This window comes from Aquarana catesbeiana, linkage group LG05 (genome assembly GCF_042186555.1).
Source record: "Aquarana catesbeiana isolate 2022-GZ linkage group LG05, ASM4218655v1, whole genome shotgun sequence".
NCBI classification, from domain to species: Eukaryota; Metazoa; Chordata; class Amphibia; order Anura; family Ranidae; genus Aquarana; species Aquarana catesbeiana.
In genome coordinates, this window is record NC_133328.1 from 581,316,149 (window position 1) to 581,332,173 (window position 16,025).

At 44.8% G+C, this 16,025-nt stretch overlaps 1 protein-coding gene across 1 annotated transcript in view; it reads right to left on the reverse strand.

Annotated features, from left to right (window-relative positions):
• LOC141146076 (V-type proton ATPase subunit C 1-like) overlaps positions 1-16,025 on the reverse strand; it is a 107,716-nt gene that overhangs the window by 43,710 nt on the left and 47,981 nt on the right. The window contains exons 7-9 of the mRNA XM_073632835.1: positions 8,063-8,160; positions 6,101-6,227; positions 4,383-4,457 (exon numbers count right to left, since the gene is read on the reverse strand). Of these exons, the coding sequence (XP_073488936.1) occupies positions 4,395-4,457; positions 6,101-6,227; positions 8,063-8,160 (288 nt within the window). The 3' untranslated portion in view covers positions 4,383-4,394. The remainder of the gene's footprint in view (positions 1-4,382; positions 4,458-6,100; positions 6,228-8,062; positions 8,161-16,025) is intronic.

Below are 16,025 nucleotides of genomic sequence, written 5' to 3' on the forward strand. Positions count from 1 at the left end.
GCAAATTAATGTGACTTTCAGGTCGCAGCAGTGTGAATGAGATTCATGGATAATACCTTTGAAGTAGGCACTATTCTCACTTGTGAATCCTGCAAGTGGGTTAAATGTGCCCCTGCACTACTTTGGTTTGACTTTGATGTGACTTGAGGTCCATATACTGCAAGATTACCCAGGTATTGGTCGCACAAGTGCAAATGGGGCCTAATTCAAAGTTTTTTTCAATGAATCTCATTAGGTTCCTTTCACACTTGGCCGACTTTTCCTACAACTTGAGGTCCATAAGGCCCCTTTCACACTTGTGCGATCTAAAAGACCAGCGATTTTTGCCGCACATTTGATGTGATTTGAAGCAATGCCAGTGTAATCTTGAGGTCTATGGATGCAGGAGTCACAGGAAAAGTCACACAAGTGGCAAAGGGACCTTAGGGCCGGTTCACACTGCTGTGCTGTTCAACATCGGATGTGATTTGCCCCGCACTGCAAATCACATGCGATGTCTGTGTGATGCAAACTCAGCCATACAGATTGTATAGTTGATTTTGCATCGCATTTTGGACCAAACTTGCACAGGACCTTATTTTTTGTTTCACAGCAGAATTGGATCGCATGGGTGTTGTCTGAATTTTCATTTCGCTCTGAGATCTGCGAACTGTTTTGGGGGTGTCATTAGCTTTCTACTGAAACTCCCAGCAGTTCGCATATGGCAGTGTGAACTGCCTCCGAATTGTATGCGATGCGGGAACCCACACTGGATTTGCAGGGTTCCCGCATCGCTACAGTGTGAACTGGCCCTGACCCTAGGTTCACACCTAGGCATTTTTTATTGCGTTTTGCAGTCCATTTAACCGCTTGCCGACCGCCGCACGAACATTTACGTCGCCAGAATGGCATGGCTGCGCAAAGGGACGTACCTGCCGCAAGCTCCATGACCGCGCCCGTGGGACCCGCAGACTCGATGTCCACCGGTGTCCCTTGATCGAGTCACGGAGCTGCAGAATGGGGAGATGCCTTTGTAAACAAGGCATTTCCCTGTTCTGCCTTGTGACAGGACACTGATCTACTGCTCCCTGTTAGGGATGGGCTTTATGTTCGGGTCGAAGATGAGTTCGACTCGAACATTGGCTGTTCGCCCGTTCGCCGAATAGCGAACAATTTGGGGTGTTCGCGGCAAATTCGAAAGCCGTGGAACACCCTTTAAAAGTCTATGGGAGAAATCAAAAGTGTGACTTTTAAAGGTTAATAAGTTATTGTCATAAAAAGTGTTTGGGGACCTGGGTCCTGCCCCAGGGGACATGCATCAATGCAAAAAAAAGTTTCAAAAAAGGCAGTTTTTTCGGGAGCAGTGATTTTAATAATGCTTAAAGTTAAACAATAAAAGTTTAATATTCCTTTAAATTTCGTACCTGGGGGGTGTCTATAGTGTCTATAGTATGCCTGTAAAGTGGCGCATGTTTCCCGTGTTTAGAACTGACAGCAAAATGACATTTCTAAAGGAAAAAAAGTCATTTAAAATTACTTGCGGCTATAATGAATTGTCAGTCCGGCAATACACATAAATGTTCATTGATAAAAATGGCATGGGATTCCCCCACAGGGGAACCCCGAACCAAAATTTAAAAAAAAATGCGTAGGGGTCCCCACAAATTCCATACCAGGCCCTTCAGGTCTGGTATGGATATTAAGGTGAACCCCGCGCCAAAATTGAAAAAAAAAATGGCGTGGGGGCCCCCCTCAATATCCATACCAGACCCTTCAGGTCTGGTATGGATTTTAAGGAGAATCCCGCTCCAAAATGAAAAAAAAAATGGCGTGGGGTCCCCCCAAAAATCCATACCAGACCCTTATCCGAGCTCGCAACCTGGCAGGCCGCAGGAAAAGAGGGGGGGACGAGAGAGTGCCCCCCCTCCTGAACTGTACCAGGCCACATGCCCTCAACATTGGGAGGGTGCTTTGGGGTAGCGGGCCCCCCCAAAGCACCTTGTCCCCATGTTGATGGGGAGAAGGTCCTCATCCCCGCAACCCTTGCCCGGTGGTTGTTAGGGTCTGTGGGCGGGGGGCTTATCAGAATCTGGAAGCCCCCTTTAACAAGGGGACCCCTAGATCCTGGCCCCCCACCTGTTTGAAATGGTAAATACCCGTACCATTTCACAAACAAAGTGTGAAAATGGTAAAAAAAAACACACACACACCGTGGGAGAAGTCCTTTATAATAAAAAAATAAATAAAAAAATATAAAAACTGTCCCACGTAGTCCATTCACCTCCGCCGACAGACCAAAAAAAAAAGAAAGAAGATCTGTCTCGCCATATAACGCGTCCTCGCAGGTGACAGCTCTTTTAAAACTTTTGGCGGGGTAACACAATGTCATCGCCGGGTGACCCTGCCCCCCTCGGACACACGGGGTCTTCCCTGTGGCTCCGCACCCTCTGACGCCATGACCCTGCCACCTCTGACGAACGGGGACATCCCTATGGCTTGGTTCTATGGCCTGGTATGGATTTTGAGAGGGACCCCACGCCATTTTTTTTCAATTTTGGCGCGGGGTTCTCCTTAATATCCATACCAGACCTGAAGTGCCTGGTATGGAATTTGGGGGGACCCCCACGCATTTTTTTTTGTTTAAATTTTGGTTCGGGGTTCCCTGTGGGGGAATCCCATGCCATTTTTTTTTCTTCAATAGTTTTTATTGGCATATATCAGTAAAGGAAACAGACATTGTGCACAATGTACATCGTTTAAACTTCAACGCATATATTCATATACTCAAATACAGAAGTATGTAGTAATAGAGATGCTAACATAAAAATCTACATAATAAAACTCGTGCAATAGAAATAGGCTATTGAGTGTCATTGGCTACTATCCCTCCCAGCAACCCCTTTGGGATCTCTTTTGTTGCCTGGGGGGAGAACCGCGTCCTGGTGTGAAGGTATAGCCTACATCTATCCCACATGAGGACACTAGGACTTAACCAACTGTTGACTCATGACTGTAAGAAATGTAATACAAACTTGTCAAAGGAATTTCGCTGCTCCTGACCACCGTTCCCACAGTAGCCATAGTTGCCTGCATTTCGCTATGTGACCACCACTAGATGCTATTGTCATTTCATAGCTATAGTGGAGGTGCACCAGTTCTAGAGTTTGCTCAATGGAAGGTACATTATCTGTTTTCCATAATCTGGTAATGGACACACCGCTTGTGCCGTGATTAGTCACAGCAGAAGCTGATCAGCAGGTGCTGGCCAATGTATTTCCGCCGGCACCCGCTGATTATCGAGCAGAGAGGCTGGACAGAGCTCTGCATATGTACACAATGCAGAGCTCTGTCCTGAAAGCGGGGATGTGATGCATTTTCTTTCCCTGCTTTATTGAAAAGGAAACTGTATTTTAAAGCCAGACTATCCACTTGCCAACCGCCCCATAGCAGATTTACTGCTACAGGGCAGCCGTCCACGTATATTTACGTAATTCTGCACTTCTGCATAGGGGGTGTGCGGCTTCTGTTGTGGTAAGTCACAGCAGAAGCCAATAAGCGGGTGCCGGCGAATGTATGTTGGCCGGCACCCGCAGTAAGATAAGTTGGACGGAGCTCTGCATAAGGTAAAAATGCCGGGCTCTGTCCTGTCAGCAGGGATGGGATTGATTTTCGTTCCCTGCAGAGAAGGGAATATAATCCATCACATCCCTTAGTGAATGCAGCACACAAAAACACAGGCTAGGCACACATTTAATCCTTTGATCGCCCTAGATGTTTAACCCCTTCCTAGTGTCATTAGTACAGTACATTATTGGTATTCGTGTCACTGGCTCCCACAAAGTGTCAGTTAGTGTCTGATTGTCCGCCGCAATATCACAGTCCCGCTATAAGTTGCTGGTCGCCGCCATTACTAATATAAAAAAAGAAATAACTTTAAATTTCAGTATATATACCATAGTTTGTAGATGCTATAACTTTTGCGCAAAGTAATCAATATACGCTTATTGGGAATTTTTAACCAAAACTATGTAGCAGAATACATATTGGCCTAAATTATTGAAGAAATTCGACTTTTTCAATTTTCTTTTATTGGATATGCTTTATTGCAGAAAGTAAAAAATATTGTTTTGGTTTTTTTTTTCAAATTTGTCGGTCTTTTTTTGTTTATAGCAAACAAAAACAAAACAAAAACGCAGAGGTGATCAAATTCCACCAAGAAAGCTCTATTTGTGGGAAAAAATCACATAAATTTAATTTAGGTACAGTGTCGCACGACAGCGTAATTGTCAGTTAAAGTAATGCAGTGCCATATCCCAAAAAAATGGCCTGGTCATGAAGGGGGGGTAAGTCTTCCAGAGGTCAAGTGGTTAATGAAAGTAAAGGGTTCCTTTATTATTTATTACCTGTATGATAAATCACTCCAGGTCAGGGTAGTATTCTTGCTGGCTCAGGTTTAATCCAGGGATGTCCATGGGAGCCTAGAAAGGGAGAAGACCTGTTATTAGAATCGACTAAAGCAAGCTGGCAGATGACGCTGGCCATCAATCAACCTGAAAAAAAAGAGTGTAGGCTGAAACTGGAAGCAATGGGTTTCACAGGAGACAGTGCTGGAAAGGAGGCATGTTTAGCAGAGAAAATGGATTTCAGCTTTAAAGCGGGGTTCCACTCAAATTTTTAACTTAATCTTACCCCCTTCAGTTAATTGCATAGATGTTCAAATGCCGCACGAAAATTTTTTTTATCGCTGTAATTACCTTTATATTGTACTTTATTGTGGCACTTCCTGTCTCCCCTCCCATAGGAGTAGGCGTGTTTATTGCCTTTCCCCGGCGCCGCACTGTCTCCTGGGAGCTTAGTGTCAGGCTTCCCAAGATTCAGTGCGGGAACAATGATCATGCATGTGAACAAGGTGTGAATGAACAGCATTCACCGCATCCAGGAAATCAATGCTTGTGGGCTTCACATGCCCACAAGCAAGATGGAAACAGCCAGCATCACATTTTTTAAGTTATTCTTCAGTACGAAAACAGACAGAGGCGGAAATATTACACCCAAACTGTGAGTATTATTTTGGGATAAGCAAAGTGTCTCAATGACCTAAAAAAAAAAAGATTGGTCGCCGGACTCCCACTTTAAGATTGCTTTAATTTAATTTAATTTAATTTACAATTGCTTTTACCTAAAATTTAATAGCTCCATTATTGGATAACTGATTCAGTATTGCGTTGCCTGCCTGCAATGATGGGGCTCCCTATTATTGGATAGAAATGATGTTGAAACTGCTACATTTTCTAACTACCATTGTTCTCCACCGTAAATTATCACCGTACAATGGTTAAAGTCATCACTCACTAGTGGTTGTTTTAGAAGGCTTTAAGCAAGGGAATCTACGTAATTCACCACCATTAGTTGAGATTTCAAATCTTTAATATGAAATGTCATTTATATAGCTGGTTACACATTGAGCTCCAAAAACAAAATTTTGCACAATCAGGAAATTCTCAACAGAGCTGAAAAAAAAATACTATTCGCTATCTGCATTTCTGTGGAAAAAAAAAAGGAAAAACAATAAGGGGCAGTATTTGGCAAAAGAACAGGTCCAGGATAGTTAAATAGAGGTCCTGTAACCCTCAGGAATTAACGACTGCCAAAAACATGCAGTATGTATGGCAGCAAAAGGGTGGGCTTTAATGCCCACACATGCATCGCTGGGCGGCCATTGTGTTTACGTACTGAGAGCATGCTCATTCCATGCTCTTAGCACAAAGACTAAGCTGTCACAGGGAGCTCTTGATCAGGGTTACAGATCAGTAGCAAATTGGACCGGCTTATGATCATGTGACCACTGTGACAGTGGTCACATGGTCATCAATTTTTCCCAACCTCGGGAGTTCCGAACTATTTTAAGGGATGCCGGGGTGGGTAGGAAGCGGTTAAATCCCCATGCACTGTTAAAAACCACCTTGGTTTCACCTTTTCCTAGTGCATTTTTCAAAAATGGTAACTTTGCTGATTGATCACTCTCAATCGCTCATTCCTACCAGTAACCCAGAGATCCTGTATGTGACATTCAGAATGGCAGTTGGGAAAGCCCCAAGTAGCAAAGAATGGTTTTACTCACGTCAATAATGGATGCCGCACTGCTGTCCAGGTGCTTGTACAAGTCATACAAGACTTCCCTCAGTTTCTTCATAGTCTTCTTATTGGGCTGGAGGAGCATGGCTTGGAAGTTTACAGGTAATCCATATCTAGAAGCAGAGGAATCGTTATGTTCCAGGGCTTACAGCTGTTCACATCAACATAAACCATGTTATACCCAAAATATGGGTGTGACATTTAATATGGTATAAAAGGTGGAGGTGTCTTTAAAATAACCTTTTCTCTTAGTAGGAATGCTGCTTCCTGCAGTGTCTGTTTTGGTGTCATGCTCCACCCACCTGCTGGGGTCAGCTGTCATTTAAGGCTATAGGGAATTAAACAAGAGGTGAAACAATGGTAAACAATGGTAATTCTGTGACAGGGAGGGTACAACATATTCTGGCTAGGCAGGGATTAAATCAAAAGCCTTCCAGCATTTACTCGTCTGAAAATATACATTTTTATGAACCAACACTCTATGAAAGTCAGAAAGATAGGGGGCGCTAGATACCATAATATTCAAGTGCTCTAAATAAATATATCTCCTGCATTACCAAAAAAAATAGAAATGTAAGAAAGCTAGGGGGCGCTAGATACCATACTATTCAAGTGCTCTAAATAAATATATCTCCTGCATTACCAAAAAAATTGAAAATCATAATAATGACAAATCATATTTAGATTACACATTGAAGTGCCCACAATAGTGAAAAAAATATATATAGTGATTGATTGTCCACATAAAAAAGTGATTGAAGTAGTTGAAGTGATATCTTTCAATATTATCCCAATCTTGTTGCTGTAAACAAAAGGTTTTCCATCACCAAAGGAAAATAAGAAAAGGAAAACACCTCGAAGTAGTAGATATCTGCTTACCAGATACCAATGACTCCTTTAGTTAAAAAAGAGTCACTAGCGCTTGTGCAGGGTTGTGCCTGCTCACATGGATGGCCGGACTGTGGTTGGTATTATAGGCATGGATCGTTCCCGTCAAGCTCATTCAAGATAGGATAAGGATACATAGGAAACAAAAACAGTCTCCATAGCGTAAAACCATTTATTAACAAATTAAAAAGCCAAATGGCCGCTTACATTGGTGGGTGCCTACCCGGCACTGGGGCTTCTTGCATGTCAGGGTGACTTCGCAGTCAGAAAAAGCCTTTCATGTCTCCTCCACGCTGGCGTGCGTTCCAGCTTACACAGGGGGGCAGCCAAAGGATCCGGATGTTGTTGGGTGATAGGACATGTGACCACGTACCGCTCCGACGTACGTTTCGTAGTGAACGTCTTCAGGGAAGCGTCAATGAAAGTCGGTGAATGATTGCCCAGAAGTCATTTGGCTCCACTTATGAATCTCCAACTTAAAGTGTTACTAAACCCACATCAGTAAAATCAGTCTGAATAGGCAGTAAAGCATGCTTGTTTTACTCACTGTGGAATCTAAGGGGTAATCCTCTGCATTGTGTAAAAAGGTTGTTTGACCCACCTTTTCTGATCCTCCCCTTCTTCCACTGTCCCCTAACCATCTCCTGGATAAGACAGAGCCTTTGGAGTCACTCTGCACAAGCTCAGTTTGATGTGTATTGGTAGAGAGTTTTTTTTTCTTGGGAGGGTGCATGTGATCGGCACAAGGGCCAATCATCACTGTCCAAACAGAGTGTCAGGGGTCATGCAGCCTCATAAAATAGTCAGAGTAGAATGAAAGCTCCTCCTACAAGTTTTAACCAGACACTGATAGAAGTCATAAGACTGCTACATACTGCTGATGAGAAAAGGTATTTAGCAGTTTATATTTACTAAAATAATTGCATTTCCATGTTCTGTGAAAGATCAGATATAGTGAATGCAGGTTCTGGGTTTAGTAACTCTTTAAAGAAAGCTTTCTGCACTGAGAAAACCTTACCCACTACAGCAGCAAGAAATACCAGTGACATGGTCTTATTACCTTAACACAGACTCCACAAAGACCCGGAGAGCCTTCACATGAATCCATGCAATGAAAGCTTCACTAAAATTCACTTTGAGCCATCGTACCAGAGGACCCTGGGAAAAAAAAAAACAGATAAAAAGGTAATTTATACGCACAGTGACTATAGCTGGCGTTAAAGAGCGAGAACTGGGGCAACAGAAAACAGCAATATAAAAACACACAGAGGGGTTTATTTACTAAAACTGGAGAGTGCAAAATATGGTGCAGCTCTGCATAGAAACCAATCAGCTTCTAGGTTTTTATTTTTGTCAAAGAACTGAACAAGCTGAAGTTAGAAGCTGATTGGCCATCAAGCACAGCTGCGCCACATTTTGCACTCTTAAGTTTTATGAGATCAACCCCAGTGGGTGTTCTTATAGTTCTAATGTAGGACACGCCACTACCAACCCGAAAAATTATCAAATTTTCTTTACCTTTTACTAGGGCCGAGACAACTAATTAATTAATCGACAACTAATCTATTATGAAAATAGTTGTCAACTGTCCAGGACTACATGTCCCTCATGGGACATGTAGTCCTGGGCAGGATGTGAGTGGTTCTAAAGGCAGAATTTTTTTTTTTAACCTTGCTATAGGGACACTCTATATACTTTACTTTGCAGCTTGCTATTGGGGCACTCTGAAGGCAGGAGGAGCCAAAAGCGTCGGTGGGGGGACCCCAGAATAGGAGAATCAGGGCTGCTCTGTGCAAACCATTACACAGAGCAGGTACATATAACATGTTTGTTGTTTTTAAAAAAAATCACTTTAAAAACTGTGCAGGGAAGATCAGCATCTGAACCCAGAGAAGGTGGGAGCTGATAGACTATAGGTAATATAAGGCATTACAATTATATTTAAAGTAAACTTTTACCATTATTGTGCCTTAAATTTAACAAAGCATGCTGCTACTAAACGTCCTAGGCCTGGTTCACAGCTATGCGTTAGTTGGTGCTTTTTGCAGAAACGCACTACAGCTTTTTTCAGCTGCTGTGTATTTGGAAAGGGTCAAGGACTTTTTTCAACGCAAAATGGTGTTTTTCTGGCTCAATAGACTTTAATGGAGAAGCTGCAGAAAAGCAAGTAGTGCGTTTTTGCAACGATTTGTGTTTTTTAATCTGACCAACAACATATTGGCCAAAAAAAGCATAAAAAATGCATCCGATTAATCCATAATTGGCCAACAAATCGATTATGGAAATAATCGTTAGTTGCAGCCCTACCTTTTACAAATGACCTCTGCAGATTTAGTGAAAAAAAAATAAAAATAATCAGTACTTCCTAGAAGTGTCACAACCTTACTCTTCCCTACGTGGTTGTGTGATAAGGATTTAAAGAATTAGAATAAGGCTAAAAACAAGGTGCACCAGCAAAGAAGGACCCTAACTAAGCAAAAGAAAAAAAAAGAACAAAAAGAAATGAAAAAATTACTCCTCTCATCTTAATTAGTAGCACTTATCTCACTATTTGTTTTGTTAAAGATCATATATATATATATATAAATATAATATATATGATCATCTATATATCTCTATCAAGGCCCTTCAATTTAGGCAAGGCCATCCACGAATCTAAGAGGTAGCTTAGCTCTCTGAAGTTTTCATTCTTGTAGCTACTCTGGACTCTAGTGGTCTTGTTACAAGTGACGTGATAAAGGTGTTGGAACCTGGGCTGAGTTACCTTTAGGATGAGTTCACACTGGCATAGGAACAGGCGTTTGACAGGCGTTACATAGTTACATAGTAGGTGAGGTTGAAAAAAGACACAAGTACATCAAGTCCAACCTATGTGTGTGATTATGTGTCAGTATTACATTACATATCCCTGTATATTGCGGTCATTCAGGTGATTATCTAATAGTTTCTTGAAGTTATCAATGCTCCCCGCTGAGACCACCGCCTGTGGAAGGGAATTCCACATCCTTGCCGCTCTTACAGTAAAGAACCCTCTACGTAGTTTAAGGTTAAACCTCTTTTCTTCTAATTGTAATGAGTGGCCACGAGTCTTATTAAACTCTCTTCTGCGAAAAAGTTTTATCCCTATTGTGGGGTCACCAGTACAGTAACCACTTGCCGACCGCCTAACGCAGATATACTGCGGCAGAATGGCACGGGCATGCAAAATCACATACCTGGTACATGATCTGCCTCCCGTGGGCGGGGGTGCCCGAGGCGGTCGGCTTCTGTCCGGGAGCGATGAGAGGTGAGGGAGAGGCCATCCATTCGTGCCCCCCCCCCCTCGCGATCGCTTCCAGCCAATGAGATTCTTCCTCTGCTGCTGTATAGTAAACAGCAGCAGAGGAAATGATGTCATCTCTCCTCGGATCGGTATTTTCCGTTCCGGCGCCGAGGAGAGAAGACATCTGAGTGAGTTGCACAATACAACACACACAGTAGAACACCCCAGGCATACTGTACACCCCTGATCACCCCCCCTGTCACACTGACACCAAGCAGTTTTTTTTTTTCTGATTACTGCATTGGTGTCATTTGTGACAGTTAGTGTGGTAGGGCAGCTGGGTGGGCCCTCTTTAGGTCTAGGGTACCCCCCTAACCCCCCCTAATAAAGTTTTAACCCCGTGATCACCCCCCGTCGCCAGTGTCACTAAGCGATCGTTTTTCTGATCGCTGTATTAGTGTCATTGGTGACGCTAGTTAGGGAGGTAAATAAATAGGTTCGCCGTCAGCATTTTATAGCATCAGGGACCCCCATATACTATCTAATAAAGGTTTTAACCCCTTCACCACTGATCACCGTATAACCGTTACGGGTGACGCTGGTTAGTTAGTTTATTTTTTATAGTGTCAGGGCATCCGCCGTTTATTACCTAATAAAGGTTTAGCCCCCTGATCGCCCGACGGTGATATAAGTTAGGTTTTAGGGTCAGATAGGGTCTGCGTCGCCCCAGGCAGCGTCAGGTTAGCGCCAGTACCGCTAACACCCATGCACGCAGCATACACCTCTCTTAGTGATATAGTATCTGAACGGATCAATATCTGATCCGATCACATCCATACTAGCGTCCCCAGCAGTTTAGGGTTCCCAAAAACGCAGTGTTAGCGAGATCAGCCCAGATACCTGCTAGCACCTGCGTTTTGCCCCTCCGCCCGGCCCAGCCCAGCCCACATAAGTGCAGTATCGATCGAACACTGTCACTTACAAAACACTAAACGCATAACTGCAGCGTTCGCATAGTCAGGCCTGATTCCTGCGATCGCTAACAGTTTCTTTGGTAGCATTTTGGTGAACTGGCAAGCACCAGCCCCAGGCGTCAGGTTAGTGCCAGTACCGCTAACACCCACGCACGCACCGTACACCTCCCTTAGTGGTATAGTATCTGATCGGATCAATATCTGATCCGATCAGATCTATACTAGCGTCCCCAGCAGTTTAGGGTTCCCAAAAACGCAGTGTTAGCGGGATCAGCCCAGATACCTGCTAGCACCTGCGTTTTGCCCCTCCGCCCGGCCCAGCTCAGCCCACCCAAGTGCAGTATCGATCGATCACTGTCACTTACAAAACACTAAACGCATAACTGCAGCGTTCGCAGAATCAGGCCTGATCCCTGCGATCGTTAACAGTTTTTTTGGTAGCTTTTTGGTGAACTGGCAAGCACCAGCGGCCTAGTACACCCCGGTCGTAGTCAAACCAGCACTGCAGTAACACTTGGTGACGTGGCGAGTCCCATAAGTGCAGTTCAAGCTGGTGAGGTGGCAAGCACAAGTAGTGTCCCGCTGCCACCAAGAAGAAGACAAACACAGGCCCGTCATGCCCATAATGCCCTTCCTGCTGCATTCGCCAATCCTAATAATTGGGAACCCACCACTTCTGCAGCGCCCATACTTCCCCCATTCACATCCCCAACCAAATGCAGTCGGCTGCATGAGAGGCATTTTTATGTCCTCCCAAGTACCCCTACCCAACGAACCCCCCTAAAAAAGATGTCGTGTCTGCAGCAAGCGCGGATATAGGCGTGACACCCGCTATTATTTTCCCTCCTGTCCTGACAATCCTGGTCTTTGCATTGGTTAATGTTTTGAACGCTACCATTCAATAGTTGAGTATTAGCGTAGGGTACAGCATTGCACAGACTAGGCGCACTTTCACAGGGTCTCCCAAGATGCCATCGCATTTTGAGAGACCCGAACCTGAAACCGGTTACAGTTACAAAAAAAGTGTAAAAAAAAAAAAAAAAAACACAAAAAAATATATAAAATAAAAAAAATATGTATTCTATATATTCTATTCTGCAATGTTTTATTGTTTTATTGTTATTATGTTCTCTCTCTATTCTCTATTGTTCTGCTCTTTTTTACTGTATTCTATTCTGCAATGTTTTATTGTTATTATGTTTTATCATGCAATTTTTTATACTTTACCGTTTACTGTGTTTTATTGTTAACCATTTTTTTGTCTTCAGGTACGCCATTCACGACTTTGAGTGGTTATACCAGAATGATGCCTGCAGGTTTAGGTATCATCTTGGTATCATTCTTTTCAGCCAGCGGTCGGCTTTCATGTAAAAGCAATCCTAGTGGCTAATTAGCCTCTGGACTGCTTTTACAAGCAGTGTGGGAGGGAATGCACCCCCCCCCACCGTCTTCCGTGTTTTTCTCTGGCTCTCCTGTATCAACAGGGAACCTGAGAATGCAGCCGGTGATTCAGCCAGCTGACCATAGAGCTGATCAGAGACCAGAGTGGCTCCAAACATCTCTATGGCCTAAGAAACCGGAAGCTACGAGCATTTCATGACTTAGATTTCACTGGATGTAAACAGCGCCATTGGGAAATTGGGAAAGCATTTTATCACACCGATCTTGGTGTGGTCAGATGCTTTGAGGGCAGAGGAGAGATCTAGGGTCTAATAGACCCCAATTTTTTTAAAAAAAAGAGTACCTGTCACTACCTATTGCTATCATAGGGGATATTTACATTCCCTGAGATAACAATAAAAATGATTTAAAAAAATAAAAAATGAAAGGAACAGTTAAAAAATAAGATAAAAATGCCAAAAAAAATAAAGAAAAAAAAAAGCAAAAAAGCACCCCTGTCCCCCCCTGCTCTCGCGCTAAGGCAAACGCAAGCGTTGGTCTGGCGTCAAATGTAAACAGCAATTGCACCATGCATGTGAGGTATCACCACGAAGGTCAGATCGAGGGCAGTCATTTTAGCAGTGGACCTCCTCTGTAAATCTAAAGTGGTAACCTGTAAAGGCTTTTAAAAATTTATTTAGTTTGTCGCCACTGCACGTTTGTGCGCAATTTAAAAGCATGTCATGTTTGGTATCCATGTACTCGACCTAAGATCATCTTTTTTATTCCATCAAACATTTGGGCAATATAGTGTGTTTTAGTGCATTCAAATTTAAAAAAGTGTGTTTTTTCCCAAAAAAATGCGTTTGAAAAATCGCTGCGCAAATACTGTGTGAAAAAAAAAATGAAACACCCACCATTTTAATCTGTAGGGCATTTGCTTTAAAAAAATATATAATGTTTGGGGGTTCAAAGTAATTTTCTTGCAAAAAAAAATAAATTTTTTCATGTAAACAAAAATTGTCAGAAAGGGCTTTGTCTTCAAGTGGTTAGAAGAGTGGGTGATGTGTGACATAAGCTTCTAAATGTTGTGCATCATTTCCTGTTTGCAATGCCTTCTGGGAAGGGGCGGCAACTTCCTCTGAAACTGCCGTTGCTATGGAAACCTGACCTGAAACCTATTACACTGCTGGTGCTGCATTGAACATACGGGGCGGCAACTTCCTTTGAAACTTCAGTTGCTATGGAAACCTGACCTGAAACCTATTACACTGCTTGTGCTGCACTGAGCATGTGCGAGATCTGCAAGGATGAGATCCAGGAATTAATACAGTCTGGCTTCAGATGCCCACACTTAAGATGGCCATGGCCTGCTGTGAGTTTATAAAATAACAAACTACTGCTATAAACTAACAAAACAGACCTTAGTTTACAGACTAACTTTACTAGAATACATTAAGCTTGTGTATTATAGGGGTATTTTTAGTTAAAAATTATCATTTCGGCCGGAACACCACTTTAAGGTCATTTTAAACTGGCGTGGTTTATTTGTGTGGTTTTATTTTTCTCAAAATTTACATGGAGACCAAGCTGTATAGCAACTGCGACAGTTAGGCTCGGTTCACACTGGGGCGACTTGGGATCCGACTTGTACGTCCTCAAGTCGCCCCAAGTCGCTCCAGAAATAGTTTCAATGGGAGTTAACGCTAGCGTCTTAATAGACACTACTGAAGTCGCTCCGACTTCAGAGCGTACTCCCTGTACTACTTTGATCCGACTTTGATCCGACTTCAGCCTATTGACTATCATTGAAGTCGGATCGCCGTCTCGCATGATCCGACTTCGGCATGCGACTTGTGCTCAAATGATCTTGAGGGGAACTCCGCGCCAAATTTTAAATAAAAATCCGGCATGGGTTCCCCCTCCAGGGGCATACCAGGCCCTTGGGTCTGGTATGGACCTTGAGGAGAACCCCCTACGCCGAAAAAACGGCGTGGGGGGTCCCCCCCAATCCATACCAGACCCTTATCCGAGCACGCAGCCCGGCCGGACAGGAATGGGGGTGGGGACGAGCGAGCGCCCCCCCCCCTCCTGAACCGTACCAGGCCGCATGCCCTCAACATGGGGGGTTTGGTGCCTTGGGGGAGGGGGGCGCGCTGCGGCCCCCCCCACCCCAAAGCACCTTGTCCCCATGTTGATGAGGACAAGGGCCTCTTCCCGACAACCCTGGCCGTTGGTTGTCGGGGTCTGCGGGCGGGGGGCTTATCGGAATCTGGGAGCCCCCTTTAATAAGGGGGCCCCCAGATCCCGGCCCCCCACCCTATGTGAATAGGTATGGGGTACATGGTACCCCTACCCATTCACCTAGGGAAAAAAGCGTCAATAAAAAACACAGTACACAGGTATTTAAAATAATTTATTAGGCAGCTCCGGGATCTTCTTCCGACTCCGGGGGTCTCTCTGGCGTCTTCTCCCGGTGTGCGCATCTTCTGCCGGCTCCACCGCTATCTTCTGGCGCTCTTTTGCCAGCGGTGGTCCGGACCTCTGGATCATCTTCTTCCCTCTTCTCTTCCAGAGATGTTGACACGACGCTCTCCCCAGCCAGAATGGTTTCTGTGCGCTCTGCAAGGGACTTATATAGGCGGTGACCCCGCCCCCTTATGCCGTCACAGTCCCTGGGCATGCTGGGTCTGTGACGTTTTAGGAGGCGTGGTCACCGGGTGATGACCACGCCCCCTTATGACGGCACAGCCCCAGCATGCCCTGGGACAGTGACCTCATAAGGGGGCGGGGTCACCGCCTATATAAGTCCGTTGCGGAGCGTTCAGAGACCATTCCAGCTGGAGAGAGCGTCGTGTCAACATCTCTGGAAGAAAAGAAGAAGGCAGAAGTCCGGACCACCGCTAGCAATTGAGCTGCAGAAGATAGCGGAGGAGCCGGCAGAAGATGCGGACACCGGGAGGAGACGGCGGAGAGACCCCCGAAGTCGGAAGAGGACCCCCGAAGTCGGAAGAAGATCCCGGAGCTGCCTAATAAATTATTTTAAAAAACCTGTGTACTGTTTGTTTTATTGACGCTTTTTTCCCCTAGGTGAATGGGTAGGGGTACCATGTACCCCATACTCATTCACATAGGGTGGGGGGCCGGGATCTGGGGGCCCCCTTATTAAAGGGGGCTCCCAGATTCCGATAAGCCCCCCGCCCGCAGACCCCGACAACCAACGGCCAGGGTTGTCGGGAAGAGGCCCTTGTCCTCATCAACATGGGGACAAGGTGCTTTGGGGTGGGGGGGCCGCAGCGCGCCCCCCTCCCCCAAGGCACCAACCCCCCCATGTTGAGGGCATGCGGCCTGGTACGGTTCAGGAGGGGGGGGGCGCTCGCTCGTCCCCACCCCCATTCCTGTCCGGC